This window comes from Ursus arctos, unplaced genomic scaffold (genome assembly GCF_023065955.2).
Source record: "Ursus arctos isolate Adak ecotype North America unplaced genomic scaffold, UrsArc2.0 scaffold_1, whole genome shotgun sequence".
Lineage (NCBI taxonomy): Eukaryota > Metazoa > Chordata > Mammalia > Carnivora > Ursidae > Ursus > Ursus arctos.
The window spans coordinates 105873705-105896365 of record NW_026622763.1 but is presented as its reverse complement, the minus strand read 5'-3'; the positions used below and the strand labels follow the sequence as shown (position 1 = coordinate 105896365).

General features: G+C 54.7%; 2 protein-coding genes across 2 annotated transcripts in view; one reads left to right on the top strand and one right to left on the bottom strand.

The window, feature by feature from the left end:
* Positions 1-3432, bottom strand: part of MLPH (melanophilin) — a 29923-nt gene extending 26491 nt beyond the window's left edge. The window contains exon 1 of the mRNA XM_057316123.1: positions 3169-3432. The gene's annotated coding sequence lies outside the window, so the exon portion shown is untranslated. The remainder of the gene's footprint in view (positions 1-3168) is intronic.
* Positions 827-21944, top strand: LOC130544427 (translation initiation factor IF-2-like). The gene is made up of 6 exons (XM_057316120.1): positions 827-926; positions 1551-1684; positions 3415-3838; positions 17390-17437; positions 18126-18192; positions 21456-21944. Exons 1-6 carry the CDS (start codon positions 827-829, stop codon positions 21481-21483), a joined length of 801 nt encoding a protein of 266 aa, XP_057172103.1. The 3' UTR covers positions 21484-21944.
* Positions 21945-22661: the final 717 nt, after the last annotated feature.

Here is a 22661-nt window from a genome sequence, read left to right as displayed (position 1 = left end):
CGAACATGCATCCGACACAGCCAACCAAGAACCAAGAGCTGCATATGCCACACGCACTTCAACGTCGTCTGAAAAATTTGGTTTGGTTCTGACCCAACTTGCAGGGGAGCCGGGGGCGCAGGGAGAGGAGGGAAGGAAGAAGGATTCCAAAGTTCAGATTCGCCCGTAGGAGGCTGTGCCATGCTGTGGGGTGGCGGGCAGTGGCGAGGCTCCCAGCACAGCCAGGGGTTGAAGGCCCATGGCCCGCGCCCCGGACCTTTATCTACTGTGACTGAATCTTCCCACTTAGTGAATGAAGGGCACGCAGAGCTTTGTAACCTTAAACTGAGTGGAGAGTACTCTTGACCTGGGCATTACAATGTGCAGACCAAAAGTCACCAGCATCTTGGGGAGACATTGCTGGCACCCCCTCTGGCTTGCCTCAGGCTGGTACCCTGATGTGGGCTGTCCCTCTGCCAGGCACGGCTACACTGTGCGACCCATGTGGGCTCACGGAGGGGACAGCCCTTCAGCCAATTATCCGTCTCCCATTACTACACACTGTGCTTGTTCCCAGAGACCCGGATCCGCCCCTGGAACCCCTCCACCCACGACAGTCACAGGGGAGCGTGAGGGCAGAGGGCCTGCGGACCCACCCAGGGTCTGTCTCTGTCCCTGCCCCCGCCGGAGGGAACCTCCCAGGGCCTGGGGGGGGCAACTCTGGCAGGCTCCTAGTCATGAGGTTCCTGAGTGAAACACTTTCAATTTCACCCGTTTCACTGCTCAGATTTAATCACAATTTTAATCTCTGAGACAGTCAGCCCGCCCTAATTGTTTCATAGTTGTAATGGAGGAAAGCAAGGGTGACGTGGAGATTAACAAGTTGCAAGGACAGTGGAACGGGTTTTATAAAATGGATATCCCAGATGCAGACCTGAATTTCGACGGTGCGTCGTGCTTATCTGTTAAAGAATCGAGTTCATAGTCTGGCCAAGTTCAAGGCAAGCGTGGGCGTGGGCTCCTCTTGGGTCAGCTGCCCTCTGAGCCTTGGAACAATGGTGCTTACGAGTGGTCACCCGCCCGAGCAAATAAAACTGGAAAGCCCAGCTCACAGAGGAGGCGGGCGTGCCCTCTCACTCAGGAGCGAGGCCACGCTGGGGCTCTTGCTGATAAACCTGCAGCCACATTCCAGAGGGAGGCGGACGTGCCAGCCGTGGGGCGCGCTGGGCTCCCTGGTGGCTGGTTCTCAAACGCCGCCCTCCGCGCTGGCCGGTGTGGTTATTTCTGTGGCCAGGGGCTTGCTGCTCAGGCCCCAGCCCTGGTCAGCTGCAAAAGGAGCACATATCCACCCAGGAGCTTCCCCCGACCCCTGCTCCAGGGACCCAGGCACCCTTGTCGCTCCAGCAGCAACCGCACTGGGTGGGCATCTGTAGCTTGCCAAACCCCCCCCCCCCCCGTGCCACCCATCCTCTCTGCTCCCTCTGCTCTCCAGGCGGTTGCTGGGGTTGCTCATCTATTCACGGACAGAGTTTCCGCAGGTGCAGCTGAAGCCTCAGCTCCACTGCCCCCAGCAAGAACGGGTCCCAGGGTGAAGCCGCCGGACGAGGACGGGGCCAAGAGTCAGGAGCTGGCTTCCCATCCGGGTTCAGGCACCAGCCTCCCCGCCTCTCTGGGTCTCAGCTTTCCCATCCGTGTCATGGACAGGGTTGGGCTCCATGAGCTCTCCAGCCATCTCCAGCCCTGAATGATGCCCGGACTTGAGAATGAAAGGGGAGGCTAGAGGAGGGGGTGGAGGGGCAGAGCTCTTCCTCCAGCGGTTGCTTCTTAAACAAACAAGACAGTCAGCCCAGAAGTCTGACCCCACCACGTGAACTGGCACACACACGAGCAGGCACCACGTTGTCACCCCAGGGCACTGGACTCACCTTTCCCATGAGCCTTCAGGGCTCTGAAACCTCATTACCACCCAAGCCCCTCACCAGACCCACTCAGCTGATTTTCAAGTTTCAGTCTCTAATGCCTTAACCAATAAGACCCAGTGACTTCTCTTCAGTGTTCCTAGAACTGACCTCAGTCAGTCCTCCAGAGCACCTACTACCGTGTCCATTTTTGGAGGTGGGGGAGCCCAGGAACCTACAATTGGTGCTTGGAGTCTAAGGCATGAGGTCCTGGAGATTTGGGAGGGGATGGGGCTCTTGCCCACGAAAGTTGTGGCCTTGCTAGGGTCCGATGAGTGGCCCAACAATGAGGCGGAGGCAGGGACGTCCAGGAAAGGGGTGAATGAGGTGGATCCGAATGCCAGTGTCACTGTTCACCTACGCACGGCCTGCAAGCTCTCGCCCCTTCTGTGGGCTCCACAGCCACGGCCAGGACCTGCCTTGGCACATAATGGGCTAGTGGGGGCCTCACCTCCCCATTACCATTCCAACCTCTCAGAAAGAAATTTGTAAATAAGATTAAAAAAAAAACACACCACATAAAAAAAGAAAATGTAAAAGCCCCAACCCCACTGAAAATGGAGTTTTCAATATTGGGGTTAAGGTTAGTAGGGAACAGGTGTCTAAGCCTCAGAAACTTCGGGGGATTTATAGGTGAGGTTTAGCTCAGGCCAGGCCCTGGGACCAGTGCCCACTATGCAACGTCCATCACCCACCGACAGGTCCCACATCTTTAGAACTAGGTTGGGGAGGGGGAGAGAAGGGCGGCTGTATGTAAACAAAAGATGATTCTAATAAAGCCGGGGCTCCGGAAGCCCAGAGGAACGTCGGGGCCCTCCTCCCCTGGCTAAACATCCTCGGGGCTCTGTCCCCCCAAATCGGCACCACAGCAGAGATGGAAGACTTTCATCAGAAGGCCTTGGGCCCCAGCAGTCCAGCCTTGAGTCTCCTCGGTTGACTGAAGTCTCAGCCCTGTCTGCACTCCAACCGCAGTAGGCTCTGAGTAAAACCCTGTTTTGCCCAAAATGGGCTCCCTGAGAACTCAGGGCAGTCTGATCAGGGTATCCGTGAGGCCTGGGTTTGGTGGAAAGGGAGCGCCCTCCTCCATAGCTTGGACCTGGGCCTGGGCGCCGCTGGGGGCATTTTTACATGGGGTGGAGCTGCACCCATCACCATGGGCCCTCCCTGGGCCTGGGTCCCCAGTCCTGGGCGCCACGCTGGCCTCGCCATTCCCCCTGCTGACTGCACTCACCGGCTCCTTTCTAGGGGCGGGCAGGCCCTGGCCCTGACCCCGGGGGCTGCGCTCTCTGGTCCTGCGAGGGAAAGGAAGGCCACGAGGCAGGGCGTCGGGTCCGGGCGCACTGGGGCAAAACAGGATGGTCCGGGCGAGGCAGGGCGCGGGGCGCACGGGGCCAGGTAGGGCGCAGGGGGCCAGGCAGGGCGCCGAGCGAGGGGCGCAGGGCACCTGACCTGCGCGGGGCCACTGGGCTCGGGCTAGGTCCGGGCGCAGCCGGCGGGGTCACGTGGGCCGAACCCCGCCCCTCCGGGTCCCCGCCCAGCTCCGGGAGCGCCTCCGGGTGCCACGCAAAGGGCGCCCGCGCCGTTGGCGCGGGTGCTGGCGAGCGTACCAGACTCTGCGCACCAAGCCAACCTCCGGGAGAAAGGTGGCGGCGGGGAGGGGAGGGTTGAGCCCACAGCGGGGCGTTGCGGCGACTTCGCTGGGGTGCTGCGTGCGGGCTGCCGCGGCCCCGCCCTCAGCGCCACGGAACCCTTTGGCCTAAACGCGCCCTCGGAGCGCGCGGGACTTCTTTTCATTCCTACCCAATTCTACAGGGGAACGCAGTTTACTCCGACTCTGCCAATGGGGAAACCAAGGCTTGGGAAAGAGCTTTACCCAAAGCCACCGACTTACCACCCAACTGGTAAGTGGGACTTGGGGTCCCGGGCTCCGTCGCGCAGGTCCGATGCCTCTGGCCGCCCTCCATCCTGACCCGCGTCGGGTCGCGGCTGGGCCGGGAAGCCTACAGCGCCAGGAACCCCGCGCGGGCAGGACACCGAGGCCTTGCCTACCTTGGACCGTCCTGCAGGTCGCACTGCTGCGGCTCTCTGCAGAGTCCGCAGACGGGGCGCACAGACCAGACGGGGTGTTGGAGGACACGGTCCGGGCGAACCGCCTCCCAGCTCCCCGCACCCTCCCCGCCCGGACTCAGCGCTCAGGGCCCCTTCAAACCCAGCGGGTCCCAAGCGCCGCCACCAGCCCCAGCCACCTGTGCTTCGGAATTCCCAGGAAGTTAGGGGACCACCATCTCCCCTCTCTCGTCTGGAGTTGGGCGCGTCAGGGCGCTCTCCACTCCCGCCCCCGCCCCAGGAACTACCTTTGAAACTCAGTTTCCATAGCTACAAGATGGGGACAGGGTGATTAATAAATACATAGTCGATGCTGTTAGGTGAACACATACTACCATCGCCGTTTTGCAGAGGAGGAAACTAAACCGTACTGGGATCACTGCGATGTCTCATTAGGTCATTTGTAGGGAGTTTTCAGAAGCCACAAAAATGCTAGTGCAGTTGGTGTTTGCCTGGCAAGCGAGTCTGGGTGTCTCAGGCCCGTGGGCTGCGTTAGGATAGGACTCTCACCGAACGTCTTCGACTGGTGAGTGTGTGTGTGTGTGTGTGTGTGTGTGTGTGTGTGTGTGTGTTTGTGCCTGCAAACCCTGGAAGTAGCCGCAACTTTAAAGCCGGGTTTCCACAGCCCATGTGAGCCCGTTCCTATGTTTTTCATTTCCTTACCATATATTTTACCATTGCTTGTAAAATGAATGAATCTCTTAAAAGCTGGCATCAGGACTGTAAGTTAAGGGCAGAAGTGGGTTTTTTTAATTTTTTTTTTTATACTTTAGTGTTTATTTACTTAAATGAGTGGGTTTTAAAAAAATGTACAAAAGTAATGCATGATAATACGTAATAAAGATATTTGGTAAAGAATATAAACAGTATAAAATGGAAAGTCAAATTCGCTCTTGTTCCAGGCTCCCACCCCACTCCCCTAAGGCAATCTTTGCTAATGGCGTCTTGTGCATTGTTCTGGAATTACCTTGGTTGTGGTTAAGTGCATGGATCCAGGTACTGGATCTGCAAAAGCTGGACCCCCAGCTGGGTGTATTACTGTCTAGCTGTGTTACCCCAGGCATGTTACTTAACATCCCCCCCCCCTTCTCCCTCTACATGGTGGGGATAGCAATAGCGTCTACTCCTGGGTTGTTCTGAATCCATACACATAAAGCTCTTGGGTACGACCTGCCATGTGGTGAGTATCCGGTAAGTGTTACCTGCTATTATAGACCCAGCTCATTCTCCTTAAGGGGTGTAGAGTAGCCATTGCATGAGTTTATCATAATTATTTTACAGTCTTCCACTGATGGACGGTTAACTGTTGATTTTTTGCTATTTTAAAAATTTCTGTCATAGATATTATAGATAATACTTCATACTGTTGACATATATATGATACAAAATATTACTGTACATACATACCTATCCTTGTACATATATACTTACACCAATATATTTATGGAATAAAATCCTAAAATTGAATTGCTGAGTCAAAGAATGTATGCAATTTTTACAAAGAAATTCTAGAATTAAAACATTTTTAACTGTTGAAACAATCTCAGAATTACAGAAATTTGCAAGTATTACACAAAGATCTCCTCCCCTCCATTTGTAAGTTGCTGACATGATTTTTCTTTAGTGTGTATTTTACACAAACAAGGGCAATTTTCTACAAAACTATGGTCTTCTGAGATCATGATCTGGTGCCGTCTCTAATCATGAGAACCCTTTCAGGTTTTGCCAGTCGTCTCAATAATATCCTTTATTGCAAAGGATCCAGGTTAGAATATCTTGATTTTCTACATTAGCCATTTAGGGGAAACTGGGAGGGGACAGGGAAGAGAAGAGGGAGAGGTTAGCAGTGGCACTTGGTGGCTCCTGGCCAGATCTTGGGGTGCGGTTGTTTCTCCTCCCCCCGACATTCCTGCCTTGCCCGGACCTCACCTTTGGGATTCTGCCCACCCGCATGCTCTCCCCAGCTTCTCGGGGCTCCCAGTGTCCCCCTGGTGGCCCCCTCTGGCTCCCTGACAGTTTGCCTCCGCTCGGTGACTAACCTTCCTTGTTCACTAGCTTAGGGGCTGGCGTTCTCTTTCTCAACACTATGTGGCTCAATCCTGTCTCTTGATCGATTGAGTGATTGAAGAGCAGGAAACATACAACGTTCTATCAGTTCCAGGTGTCCAATGCAGTGATTCGACAGTTCTGTGCATTATGCTGCACTCACCAGGATAAGTATAGTCACCTTCCGTCCCCATATGCACTGGTACAATACTGTTAGATTCCCTATGCCCTACTCGTCATCCCCATGACTTACTTATTTTATAACTGGAAGTTCGGACCTCTTCATCCCCTTCGCCTGGTTGCCCTGCTCCCTGTCCCCTCCCCTCTGGCATCAACCAGTTTGTCCCCTCGTCTCTTTCTGTTTTGTTTGTTTTTTAGAGTCCACATATAGGTGAGATCGTAGGGTGTTTGTCTTTCTCTCTCTGACTTAATTCACTTAGCCTAATGCCCTCTAGGTCCACCCAGGTTGTCACAAATGGCAAGATCTCGTTCTTTTTTATGGCTGAGTAATAGTCCGTTGTGGATACACCACATCTTTTTTATTCACTCATCTATTGATGGACACTGTTCTTCTGTATCTTGGCTATTGTTAACAATGCAACAGTAAATATGGGGGTGCATGTATCTTTTTGAATTAGTGTTTTCTGTCTCTTACTGACGAGGAAACCGATGCCCAGAGAAGAGGCAGTGCACACCCAGGGTCCGCTTACCTCTCTAGCAGTGAGCCTCTCACTAAGCTGGCGGGGGGGGGGGGGGGGGGGGGGGGGGGGGTGTCGGAGACCGGACACTCTCAGGAAATCTAGTTTCTGGGTGGACACCAGAGGGCAGTAGAGAGCTCCTCCCCGCGTCCTTGTCTTCATGGTGGCTGTCCGGAGACCCTGCCTTTGCTGGAATTTAGGGGCAGAGAGGACAAGGAGGGAAGGATCATTGTCTCAGCCACGCCAGCAGGAAGCTCAGCGTGGAAGATGGCCTTCAGAGGAGGATCCTTGCATTTCACCCTTTGGGAGCCCCCCATTTCCAGGGCTCCTGTGTTTCACGGAGGGCTGGGCTTGGACTTAGCCTGATCTCTGCTCATGGACAGGGACCCCAGGGCAAGGGAGGCCCCTGGCCCACCAGGGAGTGTCCTACGGTATATCTACGAGTTGGTTGAATCCAGGATTTGTGCTGAGAGGCCTGCTGTCCCTGACCCACGGACCCCTCCTGGGTCCTCAGCTCACTGCAGGCCGCTGTTAAAACCCATCCCTCATTCTCCCCTGTTCTGATTCCTCTGGGCCGGTTTGGCATTGGGTTAACAGGTGCATCTGGATTTTTTGAGGTGAACATACGGGAAATTGAATACATGCAAAACACTGCCCCAAACCCCAGCCATGTCCATCCAGCAAACTATCTGTACGTTACAAGAAAATATGTTTTCATCAGATATTGAATGACTTTTTCTTCTTTTTTGAATCTGGAAAACTGAGAAATATCCCGTATTTGGAAACATTCTTCTGGCTCTGTGGTTGTGGGGCTGGGCAGGGAATCACAGGGCCTTTGAAGGGGTGTCATCTGACCCTGCTTCGGCCAGCTCTTCAGTGCATGGGGCCCTGTGACTGTCCCCACACGTCAGGGGACACACACCCTCCTCTGTGTTTCTCGTGGGGTCAGGACCACCGGGAAGATACCTGTCTGCTATCTCCCAGCCATCCCCCACCCCGCCGCCACCCCCTTGCTCACTGAGCTCCAGCTTCGATGGTACCCCCTCCCCTCCCCTGCTCTGGGCCTCCTGCCTTTCTGGTTCTCAGTTCAACAGTCCTCCCTTAGAAAAGCATTTTCTGAGCATCCAGCCCTCCTCACCATCGGACTCTTATTCCCTGCCCGGTCCTGCAGAACCACTCCCATAATTTACCTGCCATGTATGTGGTGACCTGGTTCACATCTTTGCTCCCCTGCTCTAAGCTCTGGGAGCATTAGGACCGTGATGTTCATGAACTCTGATGTGCCTGCTGCCTTACATGGTGCTTGGTACACAGTAGGCCTTCGATAACTATTCGTTAAATAAACATTGTTTGGTAATCGTAATTATGTGTTTTGATGATGCCCTTGCTTATTTATTTATTTATTTATTTATTTATATTTTTAAAAGATTTTATTTATTTATTGTGAGAGAGAGCGAGCGCATGAGCGGGTGGGGGTGGGGAGCAGCAGAAGGAGAGAGGGAGAAGCAGGCTCCCTGCTGAACAGGGAGCCTGACGTGGGGCTCGATCCCAGGACCCTGAGATCACGACCTGAGCCGAAGGCAGACGCTTCACTGCTTGAGCCACCCAGGTGCCCCTGCCCTTGATTTTTTAAAAAAGGTTTAATTTACATTCCAGTTAGTTAACCTGCAGTGTAATATTAGTTTCGGGTGTACAATATAGCGACTCAGCACTCCGTACGACCCCGGCTGCTCACGACAGGTGCCCTCCCTCCTCCGCATCACCTGTGTCCCCCCCCACCTACCTCTGGTGACCATCAGTTTATGCTCTCTAGTTAAGAGTCTGTTTCTTGGTTTATCTCTCTCTCTCTCTCCTTTATTTTCCCCTTTGCTCATTTGTTTTGTTCTTAAATTCCCCATATGAGTGAGATCATACGGTGTTTGTCTTTCTCTGACTGGCTTATGTTACTTAGCATAATACCCTTTAGCTCCGTCCATGTGGTCAAATGTTGATGCCCTTGATTTTAACTTTGATGGGCGTTTTCCAGACAGAGCTCTGCCCCCAGCGCCCAGGGCTCCTGGCACCCTCCTGGGAAAGGGGTCTGCTGGGAAGAGGCCGACACGGGGCTCCTCGCCCTCACCGAAGCCCGAAGCTTCCACCATCCTTTTCCTCCTGCTCCTGCCGCTCACCGGCCCTTCCTGGGTGGTGAGACCCTGGCCCTAACTCAGCTCAGACTCCTCCTCTCTCTTGAGTTGGTCTGAGGTCATCTTGGCTTTCCCTCCCCAGGAAGAAGGTGTTCGAGGGCAAGAGATGGTTTCCTTCTACTCAAAGCCTGACAGATTTCATTTGCCTGTTCCTAGCCCGGGTTCAAACGCCCAGAAACGCAGGATCTGCTAATTCATTTTGGCAACGTGCTTTTCCTCATCTGAACGCATAAGGAATTAGGTTTTGGTCTCGCTTAGAAGATGCTCTGATTAGTCAGAGAACGCAAGCCAGAAGACAGCAAAATCTCCTGAGGAGTGAAGCCTGTGACTCTAAAGTCACCAGAACACTCGGGCTCTCCGGGTTCGGGAAGCTTCAGCTCATGCGAGGCACGGGCCAGTGAGCGCTTGCCTCTCCCTCCGTTAGCTTGATTAGGGGCTTTCTCCCCCGAGGATCCAGGAACTGAGCAGAAGCGGTGTGAGCTGAAGGGAAAGAACGCAGGCCGTACTCCCAGAAGGCCTCCTTCTGAAGGGAGGAGAGCTGGTCCTCACTGAAGACCTACTGTGTGCCGAGCGGGCAGTGTGGGTGCCTGACAAGTCAGCGGCTCTTGTGTTGGGCGCCTGACCCGCACGGCGTCACCTGGCCTGTGCCGGTGAGGAAGTGAGACCCCTGCCCGGGGCCACGGGTTAGAGCGGTGAGATCAGGTTTCGGCCCAGGCGTGGGAGTCTCTGAGCCCAGCGCCCCCAGCGCCCCCAGCGCCCAGTGCTGCAGGAGGGGCCCCCTCCATCAGGCGGCACAGCCAGAGGCAGGAGCCTGCGAGGGGCAGACCCAGAAGCTCCAAGCCAGAGGCCCTCTGTTCGTTACCAGCCAGCGGAGAGCTCGGGAGCGGCTGGCCCGGGAGCAGGGACGGCGCTGCGTGCGGTGGTCGTCACCCCTGCTCCCATCACTACGGTTACATCAGGCACCAGGGTAATGACCCTCCCCACCCCTCCTTCACATCCACGCTTCACAGAGTCACCTCGTTTCAGTTTTGGCAGCATGAGCCACACTTTGTATTTCACATTACACCCCTGTCCGAATGTTCCGGAATGTTCGCAGTGTTGCTAAGGAAACCTGTCACACACTCGCTCACTTGGGCTGCTGCCACCTGGACCCTCTTAGGACATCCCGAGGCCGGCAAGGGCTCGGAGGTCAGTGCCCACTGGAAACCCACCCAGACCAGGAGTAAGATTCCAGCCATGCCTCACCCTGTCCTCCTTCCTGTCTGTGCCCACTGACCCTCACCTCACCCTTCCCCTATCTGCATACTCACCCCAGTCTTCACATTAAGTAACCACCTGCTCCCCACACCCAGTTCAAACACCCAGCCCCCTCTCCCGCAGCTCCTGCCCCCCAGGACTGGATGGGACCGCTTGTTTGCAGGAGCACAGATAGGCCTTCAGTCCAGGGTGGAAACTTGAAGTCCACCTGCTTCTGTGCCTTCCCTGCTGTCCTCCGCCCCTCCCAAGTTAACCACCCAAACTGGCCCAGGTCCCACTGCCCAGGACCTGGGCTATGTCACCTGTTTTGAAATTAGTTTCGTAAATGTATTTCAGGGTTCTGGAGACACTTGCTTAGAATTTTCAGGTACTTAAAGTCATTTAAAAGCTGTCATAAAAACCTAAGGCATACTTGGGGGCTAGAACGGCAGGTGCACGTGTCTCCCAGGACGTGCTGGGGGGGGGGCAGACGTCCTCCCGGCGGGGTTGAAAGAGACCCTGGCTCTTGACACCTTTGGGCAGACTGTGCTGGTCACCAGACCCAGCGTTTAATCCTGAGGATGCCTGTGTAAGGTTTCTGGATAAAACATGGGCTGCCTCGTTACGTTTTAGTTAGTTTAATGCCTAGTTTAATTTTAGATAAACTGTGAACAGGTTTTTTCTTCAAGTATAAGTGTGTTCTAAGTATTTCATGAGGCATACTTATTTTTTATTAAAATATTCATTGTTTTTCTGAAATTCCAGTGTAACTGGTCATCTCATAGTGCCATCTGGCAAACGTGCGTCAGAGCTACAAAGGGAGCACCCTGGAGAGGTTTTCTGTGCTGTAGCCAGGGCCTTGATAGGGCAGTGGTGGCTTCCTGTGACCTGGGGTGGGGACATTTGGGCAGATGAGTCTGAGCGTGAACACCCAGGTTCCCCAGAACACTCTGGGCAGAGAGAAGCAGGCTCTCCCCGTTTCCTGGCAGTGCTGGTGCCTGGACACCGTGTGGACACGTCCCCTGAGGTAGCTGTCTGACAATAGGATGCTTGTTCTCAAGACCTGTCCCCACCTTCTTTCTTTCCTCTAGACCAGTGACTAGAGCCGGGTCTCAGCAAAGCCCAAGTGGGAAAATTACATTCCCGCTCTGGGCATAAATGGCGCCTTCACGGACGTGAGCGCGGGACCTGGCTTGTAGGTGTGGCCAAGCAACAGGGGAAATGTGTGAGCGCGGACCTTGAAGATGATGAGTTGAGTTTACTGATTTGGGAGAGCTTGGCCATGTCCTAGGATCTGACCTCTTGGCAAGGATATGTGGGTGTTACCCAAATACCCCCGAAGTGGCTCTGCGAAGCCTGGGCATGTGTGAGCGAGGCGAGGGTACTGTGGTTGCCTCGCTAGTGTTGAGAAAGAGCGGAGACGGTTTGGGGAAGTAGGGATGTGCGAATGGATTTCTCATGGGAGGCTGAAGTCTCTACCACTTGACCCTGTTCCCTGGGAGGGCCCAGAGGACACTTCCTGCAGCCAGGCAGCAGGGAACGCACCTGCGGGGTGCCTCTGCACCTCAAAGCTGTCCGTGTCCACAATACCTTGTGCTATGGAACTTCACCCCCTAGTGTCAAAGGGGAGGCCGGGATCGGCAAATAGAGTATAGGCGGAGGTGCTCAGCCATCGGAGGCAAGGTGGACAAAGTTGCCATAATGGCAGAAAATCCGGAAAGGTGACCATGGCCCATTGACCCATTGGTATCAATGGGGCTGGCTAACAGACCATGGTATTCCGTGGGACTCAAAAGACGAGCATCCAACCAGGACATTGCTTGATTGGCACGTGCAGAAGAATTCAGGAGCTGACGCACAGAAGGCTGATATCAGAAGCTGCAGTGAAAAGTCACCATCCCTCCCCCAGTGTCCAGATCGAACCTAGTGTGCAGACCCAGAGCCCACAGGCTACAGGAGAAGCCAGGCCCCTGGAGGACAGACCTTACAGCGTCTCTAATTCCTTAAATATTCCACACTCCCTCTCCCCAAGGGGCCTACGTCTGCTTACCGGAGTAACCGTGCACCCGGCCGACGCAAATGCTCGACCGTCGGAGGGTGCTGGGATACAGACCCCGAGCTGACGTGCGTCAGGAAAGAGGTCCGGAGCAGTTAGCTTTCACGTGGGAAGGAAGCAGCACACCCCACTCTGCTGTCTCAGGGCTATCCTAACTCTTTGATCTGTGTCTTAATAGAATCCTCAGGAACCTTGAGCGTGCCTGTCCAACATACTGATATTTTTCTAGTTAGACCTGGCACGTTGGAAGTGGCAAGATGCTGGCTGCCCAGCTAAGACACGAGGATCAGAAGCTGGAAGCAGATCCTATAGACTCAGGGGAAATTACGCAACTTCGGGGAACTGTTTAGGGGTCCAATGACCTAGAATAGGCTGGGGTCTGCCTTCTAAGGTAAAGCCAAGTTACTTACTTCGCAGCCCCTACGACAGACGCGGAGCCACCAGCACTCGATGGAAGTCTGGGTTTTGAAGGCAGCATGTGCCTCCCTCGGGAATAGGGCTCCAATCCCGGTAGCAAGCGATGTGGAGGGCTGGCAGGCTTGAGTCGGGCTCACAGCGTGGAATGCCCTTCTGCAGCAGGTCCAGGCAACGATGCAAGCCTCTCTGGTTGGTCAGGAACCAGAGGGAACCAGAGGACATAAGATGGGAAGACCGGGGACAAGGAGGCATGCGTCTCTCTCCTGAGATCCAAGATGGGAGCAGATGCCATGTGTGAATTTGTATCTCAGGTCAGTGCCCACCAGAGGCCGTCCACTGCAGAAGAGACGCCGAGCCAGTATGTGCACTGGGGACTTGTCCCGTGGCGGTCAGCCTCTCTCCTGGGTCACCTGCGTGTCTGCGCCGTGGTCCAGTGGCACGGGCTTCCTCTCACCAAGGCCGGTCTAACTTTATCTTTTGCTGCCTGTCTGAGTGATGATGAGCCCTTTATATGGAACCAACCGCTGAGGAGACAAACCAGTCCCGTGGAACTACTGTGTATTTTGGGGCACTTAGTGGGAGTTGGTGAGAGATGGGTTGGAATGAATGATTATAAAGGACTTAGGATTTTGATTCCAGAAAAAGATGCTGGACTCTCTTTCCCCTCCGCCTCTATTCTAGAAATAACCTAATACCTTGGAAATTATTCAACCGACAATGATCAAAGGACTCTGAGCATTGGGTGGAAGAAGGTGGAAGGGCTGGAGATCTCAGGGCCAGAGGAATGATGCTCCCTGGGTTTTCTTTTTATCTGGGTCCCAGAAAGACCCACAGTCAGAACCTCCCACAGGCAGAGCTTAAAAGAAAACCTCAAAAGCCAGTTTCTCCGGCCAAGACACTGGGAAATGGGAGCCCAGCGGAGACCAGTGAACAGCCCCAGCCTCGCTCAACGACCCGGCCCCAGCAGGCAGTCCGATCTGTGAGCAGCGACTGTCCCAGGTCTTCCACAACCAGGCCCCTGGTGGGCCCACCTGCCCACAGATGCCGTCCACAGATGCTGTCCACAGATGCTGCCCACAGCAGCGGGGGCTGCGAAGCTGTGCGTCTCCCCGCCCTCCACCATAAGGAGACCTGGGCCCAGCGGCTTCTGCCCCTTCCCGCAGAAGTTCACCCAGTGACATGGGTGGCTCAGGGCAGGGCCTTCTGCCCCCACAGACGACACCAGCAAGGACAGAGTGGCAGCCCCAGCAACCCTGGGAGAATGAACACCTTGATGACATGGCATGGGCTCAGAGAACTAGGCTGTCCTTGCCTCCGCCAAAGCAGGTGATTATCTGCTGAAATAGATTTCGTTGGAACCAGGTCTCCTCGCATAATAACCCAAATGTCCAGGATCCAGCACAAAATCCCTATCGTACCACGATCCAGGAAAACCACTGGCACGGGGCAGAGACAGGGCGCAGATGCCCGTGCTTAGATGAACCTGGTGGAATTACCGGACCAGCGAGAGCAGCGGTCATAAATAGGCTTCAGCCATCAGTGTCATAAAAGCACTTCAACAGTCACTTACAAATCATAGGCTATAAAACACGGGTAGTCCGAAGCAGGAGGCCAGGATGTCACCGCTGTGTGATCTTGGAAGGTTTTCCAGTAGCAGATTGTCAACTATTATACTAGGACACTGGTGACCGTTCCCTCAGTGCCAGGTGCTGTCCTACAGGAGGGGTACACGCCGTCACAGGCCCTCCTCGAAGCCACCCACGAGCAGGGTGCCAGAGCTGTCCCTGTTTCTGATAGGACTGGATGGTGGGGAGGGCGCTTGTCCGAGATGCACAATGAGACGAGGTGGACCAGGGACGCACGCACCTTACCTTCCTGGCATCTGGCTCAATAAACATTAGTGGCCAATATGTTCTTTGTCTTTATTATGGTTATTTCCTAGGATTTTAAGGGTTTGTGTGGAAACCCTCAGGACAGTGCTCATCGCATCCAGATGTCCTCCCTCCCTTCCTCTCCTTTCTGCCCTCCTTCCTGCATTCTGACCTGTGTCTGCCTTTGTGGGGGCTGGAGACGCAGCAGCGGATGAAGCTTGGAGGCGTCCTCCAGGGCCGATCCCCGACAGTGCCAGGACTCATGGCTGCGCCCTCCAGCTGGCCTGCCCTGGATGGCAGCGTGGGAAGGGACACAGGGAGCCCTGCGAGGCAAAGCCTTAGGGACAGCAGGGGCGCAGTCCCAAGCCTGCTACTGGGCCCTTTCCCGCTGTGACTCCTCTGCACTGAGAGGGAGTGACAGAGGCCTACAGGCAGTAGACCCCAGGGCACTTAGTGGCCGACCTCCTGCCCCTTGCAGCCTCAGCTTCCCCCCATTTAACACCGGGACACATTCCCACGCTCTGGTGTCTGAGCTCAGGGGGCAGGGTTAGCCTTCAGCAAAGCGCTGTGGAGTGTGGATGAGGGCCTCGTGCAGCTCGGATGAGGTCCTGGTGCTGAGCGAATGAGATTTCAGTGCTGTGTGGAAGAGGGGGCATCTCATCCTCTCACTAGCGGGACTTCCTCCCCACACCCACCTGCCCCTAAGCCTCCCCTCCCCCAATCTGGGCCTGGCTGGGGCCTCAAAGGCTTTCCATTTGCATCCAACAAGCTTCCAGCAAGTTTAACTCAAATGCATAATTAAAGGCAGAGATGTGGTTTCTGCTGGAGGGTGAGCCCCTCACAAGCATGCAGGCGCCCCACCCTCCCACATTTGCCCTTTGGGTGGGGCTGGTCTTGGCCCGGTGGCCCCCGCTCCTGGAGGAGTCCGGCAGCAGCAGAGAAACCTGGAAATGCTTGCCCGCCCCTCTGCTCTCCAGTCCTTCCCCGCGGACCCCAGGGGCTTCTGACAACTTGGAAGGGCAGAGCCCCCATCCTCATGCCCTTTTACTAGGAGCCCTCATCGCAAACCATGCTTTATGGTGGGTCAGTGGCATCGGGGACCTGTAAGCCCAGAACAGTGGATATATTAGTTCTTACTCCCTCCCAACCCTGTGAGTCAACACAAAACCAGACCAAGGTGTAGATAAGTTATGGACTTTTATTTTATTTTACTTTTTTAAAAAAAGATCTTATTTATTTATTTGGCAGAGAGAGTGAGAGCACATAAGCGGGGGTGATGGGCAGAGAATGAGGGACAAACAGACTCCCCGCTGAGCAGGGCGCCCGATGTGGGGCTGGATCCCAGGACCCTGAGATCATGACCTGAACCGAAACGGAGTCTGAAGCTTAACTGAGTGGGCAGCTTAACCGGCTGAGCCACTCAGGCGCCCCTAAGTTATGGAAATTTAGCACAGGGCCCTGCAGCCCAGTGTTTTTATCCATAGTCATTATTTGAATGCTTTTTTGTTGTGCTTTGTTTCTAATGTCAGATTAAAAGGAAATCTCCTCTCCCGGTGCCCCTGTCTGGTCTGCTGGTGGTCCAAGCCCCCTGTGCTGGGCCCCTTGGGGATCCACCCCCAGTGGGCTGTCATGGGACCTGCGGGGAGCTGCAAGGCCCTATTGCATCACTGGGCTTTCTGATCCGGGAGCGCAGCATAGGGAATCCTCAGAGGGTGGGGGCGGGGCGGGGGATGGGAGTTCTGGGATTTCCCTCCATCCCCACATACAGGGTCAAGATCCCTGGCCCAGCGCCTTCACAGCCCCAGGACCTCAAGGCCTGCAGAGGCCTCCAGGGGCCCGCCCCCAGCTGCCTGGGGCTGCCTGTTCAGGGCTCCCCCTCTCTCCCAACCCCGATTAGCAGCTACTGCTAGGAACACCCAGCCTCCCTTTCTGGCCCGAACCACCCGCAGAGCCCCGTCCCAGCCTCCTGGAGGGGCCACAGCTGAAGGGCAGAGACCGCAGGTGGGTGGCCCGGGGGGCCTGGGGGGGAGAAGGGGCCAGACGTGACTTCTAGTTCTCAGGACGTGAAGGGGTGGGACCTGGGCCCGCCATTTCCCAGGGAACAATGGGAAGCTGGCTGTCTCTGTGGGCCGCTGAGTCATGTCATGGGCTGTGTGGTTTCTGGCGTGGGGCCGGGCCGCTGTGGCTGTGGGAATGTGTGCCCTGGGCTCCAGGCACTTGAGTGAGGGATCTGTAGAGAAGCTGGGGAGGGCTCCTTCCCGCTGGGCGTTCACACCCAGCACCTACCCCCGAGGGGGCTTCCCAGGTGGGTGGGTGTCCCCTCGTAGCTGTCACTCACCCTAACTCTCCACGGTTAGTCTGGGCCGGGGCAGCTCTTCGCCCCCCGCTCCCACACCCTGGGTTTTGTTCCGTCTGCTCTCCCCCAGCAGGACTTGGTAACCTCAGGGCTCCCTGCCCAAGAACAGAGCCCACACTCTCTCATCCTGGCCCCAAGGGTGGTCCAGGCCGTGCCCCCCGTGGGCCTCCCTGAGTGCCTTCTCCCTGCCAGCCAGGGTCTGGGTCTGGGCAGGAAACAGTCAGAGGATTTGTTGCCCAGGCACCCCTGGCAGTGGTGTGGGCAGAGTTAAGGGAGCCAGCAAGGAAGGCTGACCTGCTCCTGGAGCTGGTCCCAGGGGAAGCCGTTGGCGCCCTTAGGCCTTAAGGGGCAGAGGAGGGAGTGGTTTCCAGAATGTGGCTGGAAGAGAGACTGTACCACCAGCCCAGAGGGGTATGCACAGTGAGGGCCACAAGGCGGAGGGGGAGGGGCATAAAGACCACAGCCTCTCTCCCTGCTCTCCAGGTCCTGGCCGGTGCCCCTCATTGGCTGAGCCCACGGAGAAGCCAGAAGGTAGGGCCTCAGTAGAGGTGGGCCGTAGAGGTCAGAGTCTGGGCCACAAAGCAGGATGGAAAGGGGGTGGGAGGGCCTCCGGAGGGGCAAACGGAGGTCCTGCACAGGATTGCCCCACCTCTCCCTGGGCTTCTGAGTTCCTGGCAACACTTTCTGCCCCCAGATCTTGGGGGTCCCTCAGAAGCAGCAGCTGGTGGTGTGAGAGGCCGCTGCCCGAATCCCAGCCACCTGACCACCCTGGTCACATGAGCAGCCTCCAGGGAGACAAAGGCTTCCCATCGCTGTGTGTCTCACAGCCCAGCGGGGTGCCAGGTGTCTAGAATGGTGTTTGTAGATAGTTGGCGCTCAGCCCAGGTTTGTGGGGTGAGTAGGTAAGTAGTGTTCTGGGCCTCACTGCCTAGCCTAAGAGAAAGGCCATGTCTTCAGGAGTGGGGGAATATGACCTCAGGCTGGGAGGGGGGCAAGGTGTCACCCAAGAGTTGTCCCCAGGGTCCTGGGAGTGGGGGGCTGCCCTGGCCCTTGGGTGGGGCCCAGGCTCTGTGTCCAGGGCCCAGCTGACAGTCACTCGCTCCTGCTGCCCATCAAGTGATAGCCACGTGATGCTCAGAGGCTCCCAGCTACCGAGCCTTTAAACCGTGCTCCGCCCTGTGCTTAGTGTCACTAATACGATCTCATTTGGTCCCCACAGAACTCCTGTGGAGCGGGCACGCTATAAACACCCCCATTTCATGGATCATGAAACAGGCTCAGAGCGGGTGAGTGTCAGGTAATGACTTTCCAAAGGCCACTGGACAGTGCAGGTGGACCTGGGGCTCCCACTCAGGTCTGTCTCAGAGCTGAGCGTGGCCTCCCTGTCACCCTGCTGTGAGGCTTCTCCTGAAAGGCCACCGAGGCACTGGCACCCCTGCTGTGGTCCTTGGGAAGTCTGTGGCTGAGGGCCAACTCCCCGGAGCCCCAGTTTGGTGATGATTGGACCAGGCCCTCGGGTGGGAGTCACCCTGGGCTCTGTCAGGCACCAGGACTCCATGTCTGCCTCTCTAATACTCTGCCCTTGGAGACCCTCCTTCCAACCTCCCAGCACAGACTGACCCAGGCCTCAGCTCCCCGGCCCAGAATGGACACCCTAGAGATTCCCAGGGTTGCCTTTCTCATCCCTGCAGCCAAATACCTCACCTGTCTGTTAGCAAGCTTCTGACATGTACCCCCATTAGCTCTTCCCTGTTCCTTGGGGTCCCGTGTCCCCCAGCTCCATGGCCTGGCTCCATCTGAACCCGGCTTTGCACCCCATCCTTGCCACGCGCTCAGACTCCGGCCCCACAATACTGAGCCTTCAGTGCAGGCCTCCCCCTCCTATCAGGCTGGAGGCTCCTTTGGCCTCCGCAGGTAGCAGATCCCCCCCCACCCCGCCCCCAGCCCTTCAGGAGTTCTCTCGGGAGAGCAGCACATAGGTCTGACCCTGAGGTCTGTGCCAGCTGGTGGCTCATCCTGGAATGGGAGAAAGAACCATGTGTTCCAAAAGGCACATGCTGTGGGAGCCCGATGACTGCCCGCCTCCGTCCAACAGCTTCCCTGGGCTCCTGGGACAGCTTCCTTCTGAGCCAGGGCACTCGCAGTCCTTCAAAGGCCGGCTCCCAGGCCAGCTGGCGCCTGAGCCCAGCCCACTGGTTCCTGCTGTCCTCTGATGCCCTCCACTGGCCGGAGCCAGTTACTAAGGCTGACTGCAGGCCTGGAGGCCCCAGGGGACGGAAGGGGGGGTACTCAGGATCTTGCACACTCCAGAAGAGCGGCCACACAACCCAGGCCTTAATACCAGCCCCACAGCATCCCCCGATCTGCTCAATGACCTGGCACGCACCGCGAGTCTATGCCACCCTCCCAACCCACTGTGAGAGCTCGGAAGGCTGTAGGCTGCCCATCTGGTCTCCATTAGTGTCTGAGACACCTATAAGCACAGATTTCTCCTGAGCAGGCCTAAGTGGCATGCTTTAGTACTTTCATGTTTATATTCTTTTGCTAAATGGCTTGCCACGTCTTTAGGTATCTGGTTTCAACTTGATGGTCTTTGGAGTCTTCATAATGTCTATGCTTGATTTCCAGGCAGAATGATTTCAGACGTCTGGATGCTAGAGTCAGCAATGGTTCTGCCAAAACGTCCCCTGTGTAAAATCTGGAATGATGTTTGCCAACCTGGGAAGCACTCCTCCTGGGAGAGCTTCCCAAGCCAGTTGGCGATAGCCCGTCAGGTGCACCCGTCTGTCCCTGCGCGCACTGAGCACAGAGCGCGGAGCGGGCAGCCGAGCCAGCCCCGTGCCCGCTCCTGCTCAGGTTTGGCCACACCTGCCCTCTCCCTCTGTCCCACTAGGGTGACTGGAAGCTGAGCGGAAGCTTACTTGTGGAGAGGAGTTTATTCCGCAAGACCTAGAAAAGATGGCAGAATTCCATAGTCATGTCTCTCCTTTTAGATCTTAAGGGAAGCATTTCTAGTATTCTAATGTGTTGTTTAATTTGGTTCTTTTCCTTTGGTCCTATGAGTGTTGATCAAAGCTGACTCCCTGCTTTGGCCTTTCTAGAGAGTTCCATCGCTGTCTCAGTTATTTTGAGTTACGCAGATTCTTCACCAGTATGAGCTAGCTTCCTCTCCTCCCTCCCTCCTTTCCCCTCCCAACTCCCCCCTCCCTCCCCACCAACTCCCTCTCTTCCTCCCTCCTCTGTGAGTCCCCCCTCCCTCCCCTCCTTCCCTTCCCTGTCTATTTACCACCTGTGTCAGCCTACTTAGGCTGCTATAACAAAACACCCTAGGCTGGGTGGCTCAAATAACAGAAATGTATTTTCTCATAGTTTCAGAGGTCAGAAGTCTAGGTCTCCACCAGTTTGGTTCCTGGAGAGCACTTCCTTCCTGGCTTGCAAATGTTTGTCTTCTTGCTGCGTCCTCACGTGGCCTTACCTCCCTCTGTGTGTGTGTGTGTGTGTGTGTGTGTGTGTGTGTGTGTGTTAGAGCTCTGTGGTCTCTTTTCCTTCTTATAGGGGACACCAATCCTATTAGATCAGAGCCCCACCCTCATGACCTCATTAAAATTTATAGACCATCCTACAAGTCCAGTATCAACTACAGTCACACTGGGGGGGTGAGGGCTCAGCATATGCATTTTGGGGAGACATATTCAGGCCACAACACTACTCATTTTTATGAGATAAGAACAAAACCCAGAATCCCCCAACTCTCCAGGTTAAAATGCCTAAGCCACGGCTGCTGTCAGCTGACACAGGTGGTTTCCTCACACAAGAATCAGAACGTTTAGGGAGCAGCTGGTTTATAAGAATCCAGGAACGCAGTGAAAGCAATATGGCACCAATGCAGACTGGAGGCCAAAGTCAACTCTGGGCCCCTGTCTTGGTTTGTGTCCCCTAGAAGTAGACCCTGAGCACGTTCGATGCAAACAATTTATTTTTGGAGGCCACCCCAAGGAAGCATCTGCAGGGGAGTGGGAGACATGAGACAAGGATTGGGGTGAAAGTGTGTATGATCAAGATGGTTGCCACCACGGACAACTGTGGCCTGTTACTGCTGGGGGCTGGGGAAGTAAGGGAGAACAGGCCTCGGAGTTATTCCAGCCTGGGCTGAGGAAGCCAAGATTTTATCCAACAACTCCCTGTCCGTTGTTGACTGAAGCTCCTCTTTTCAGGAAAGATGCCTCAGACACAGAGTCTTGGGGTTACCAGTAAGTAGCCTCCCATAACAGCTCCATGTATGCATAAATGTGGCACCAAATATCCCCCTGCTGTAATTCCTTCATGTACCCTGTGTCCTGCGGTTGACCTAGCCCACTGGCCGGGCCTCTATCAAAACTTCTTGCCCTGTGACTAAAGCCCTACCCCACCGTCACCCTGTGGGAAGTGGGAGGCCTGCTGAGCCTTTCTCATCCTCCTGTCTGCTCAAGAATTGGGCTCCCAGCAGTGGCTGGGCTCAGGACCGTCTGTGCTACTGTCTTGACTCTCACTTGTGTCCCATCTCTGGCAGGATCTTCAAAGCAGCTGAGAGAAGTTAAACAGAAATTTAGTTCAAATGATCATTTTTTTACAGACTGGATTATGACGTTAGGGTCATTATATAGCTGCTGTAATTGAGACTGTATGGAACTGGCAGAAGGATAGACACACAGATCAATACAACAAAATGGGGAACCCAGAAATAGACCACACAAATATGCCCAACTGGTATTTGCTGAAGACGTGAGAGCAGCCCAATGAAGGAAGGAGAACCTTCTCAACAAACGGTGGGAAAACAAGTGAACATTCGTGGGCAAGGAGATGAACCACAACCTACATCTCATATGTTCCAAGAAAATAAACTGAAAATGGACCATAGACTTAAATGTAAAATATAAAACCACTACCTTTTTAAGAAAAAAAAATATTTTAAACCAGAGCTAAGAGTGAGTTGTTTGACTTGACACCAAAAGAAAACAGAAAAAATGGATAAGTGGGATAAATGGGACTGTATCAAAACTAAAGACTCTTGCCCTGTGAAACATTCTATTAAGAGGAGGAAAAGAAAAGCAACCCACTGGGGGAAGGTATTTGCAACAAAGGATTAGTATCTAGAGTATATAAAGAACTCGTAACACTCAACAGTGAAATAAAATAAAACAAAACAAAACCCAAACCATCCAATTAGAAAATGGGCTAAAGGCATGAATGGACCTTTCACAAGAACACCCAGATAGAAAATGAGCACACGAAAAGGTGCTTAGCATCTTGGTCCTGAGGCAAATGCAAAAGAAAACCCAATGAGATACCATTGTCTGTGAGAACGGCTAGAACAAAAAATTGAGAGAACATCAAATGCTGGCAAACCAGGTCACTTAAACTTGCTGGAAGAAGTGTACGATGGTACAGCCCCTCCGGAAAAGAGCATGGCAGTTTCCTAGAAGACTCAGCCTGCCCTTACCATATGGCCCGCAATTGTACCGTGGGCATTTCTTCCAGAAATTTGAAAAGTTTTAGTTTAGGTAAGTAGCTGTTTGGTGCCAAGGGTAGGGGTTGCCTAAGAAGAGGCACAAGGGGCCCTTCTGGAGGCAATGGAAATGTTTTATATCTTCACTGAGGTGGTGGCTACACGGTTGTAGGCGTTTGTTGTAATTCATGAAGATGTAGACTTCATAGACATAGACATACACATTTATCAAAAATCGGGGAAACGTACATTTAAATGAGTGCATTTTAT

Bases quoted from the DNA above. Each gene is read 5' to 3' on its own strand.
- LOC130544427 (XM_057316120.1), top strand. From the start codon at position 827: ATGGAGGAAAGCAAGGGTGACGTGGAGATTAACAAGTTGCAAGGACAG. The intron at 17,438-18,125 runs GTAGGGCCTCAG...TGGTCCCCACAG, and splicing joins GCCCACGGAGAAGCCAGAAG to AACTCCTGTGGAGCGGGCAC. The intron at 18,193-21,455 runs GTGAGTGTCAGG...CATCTCTGGCAG, and splicing joins ATGAAACAGGCTCAGAGCGG to GATCTTCAAAGCAGCTGAGA.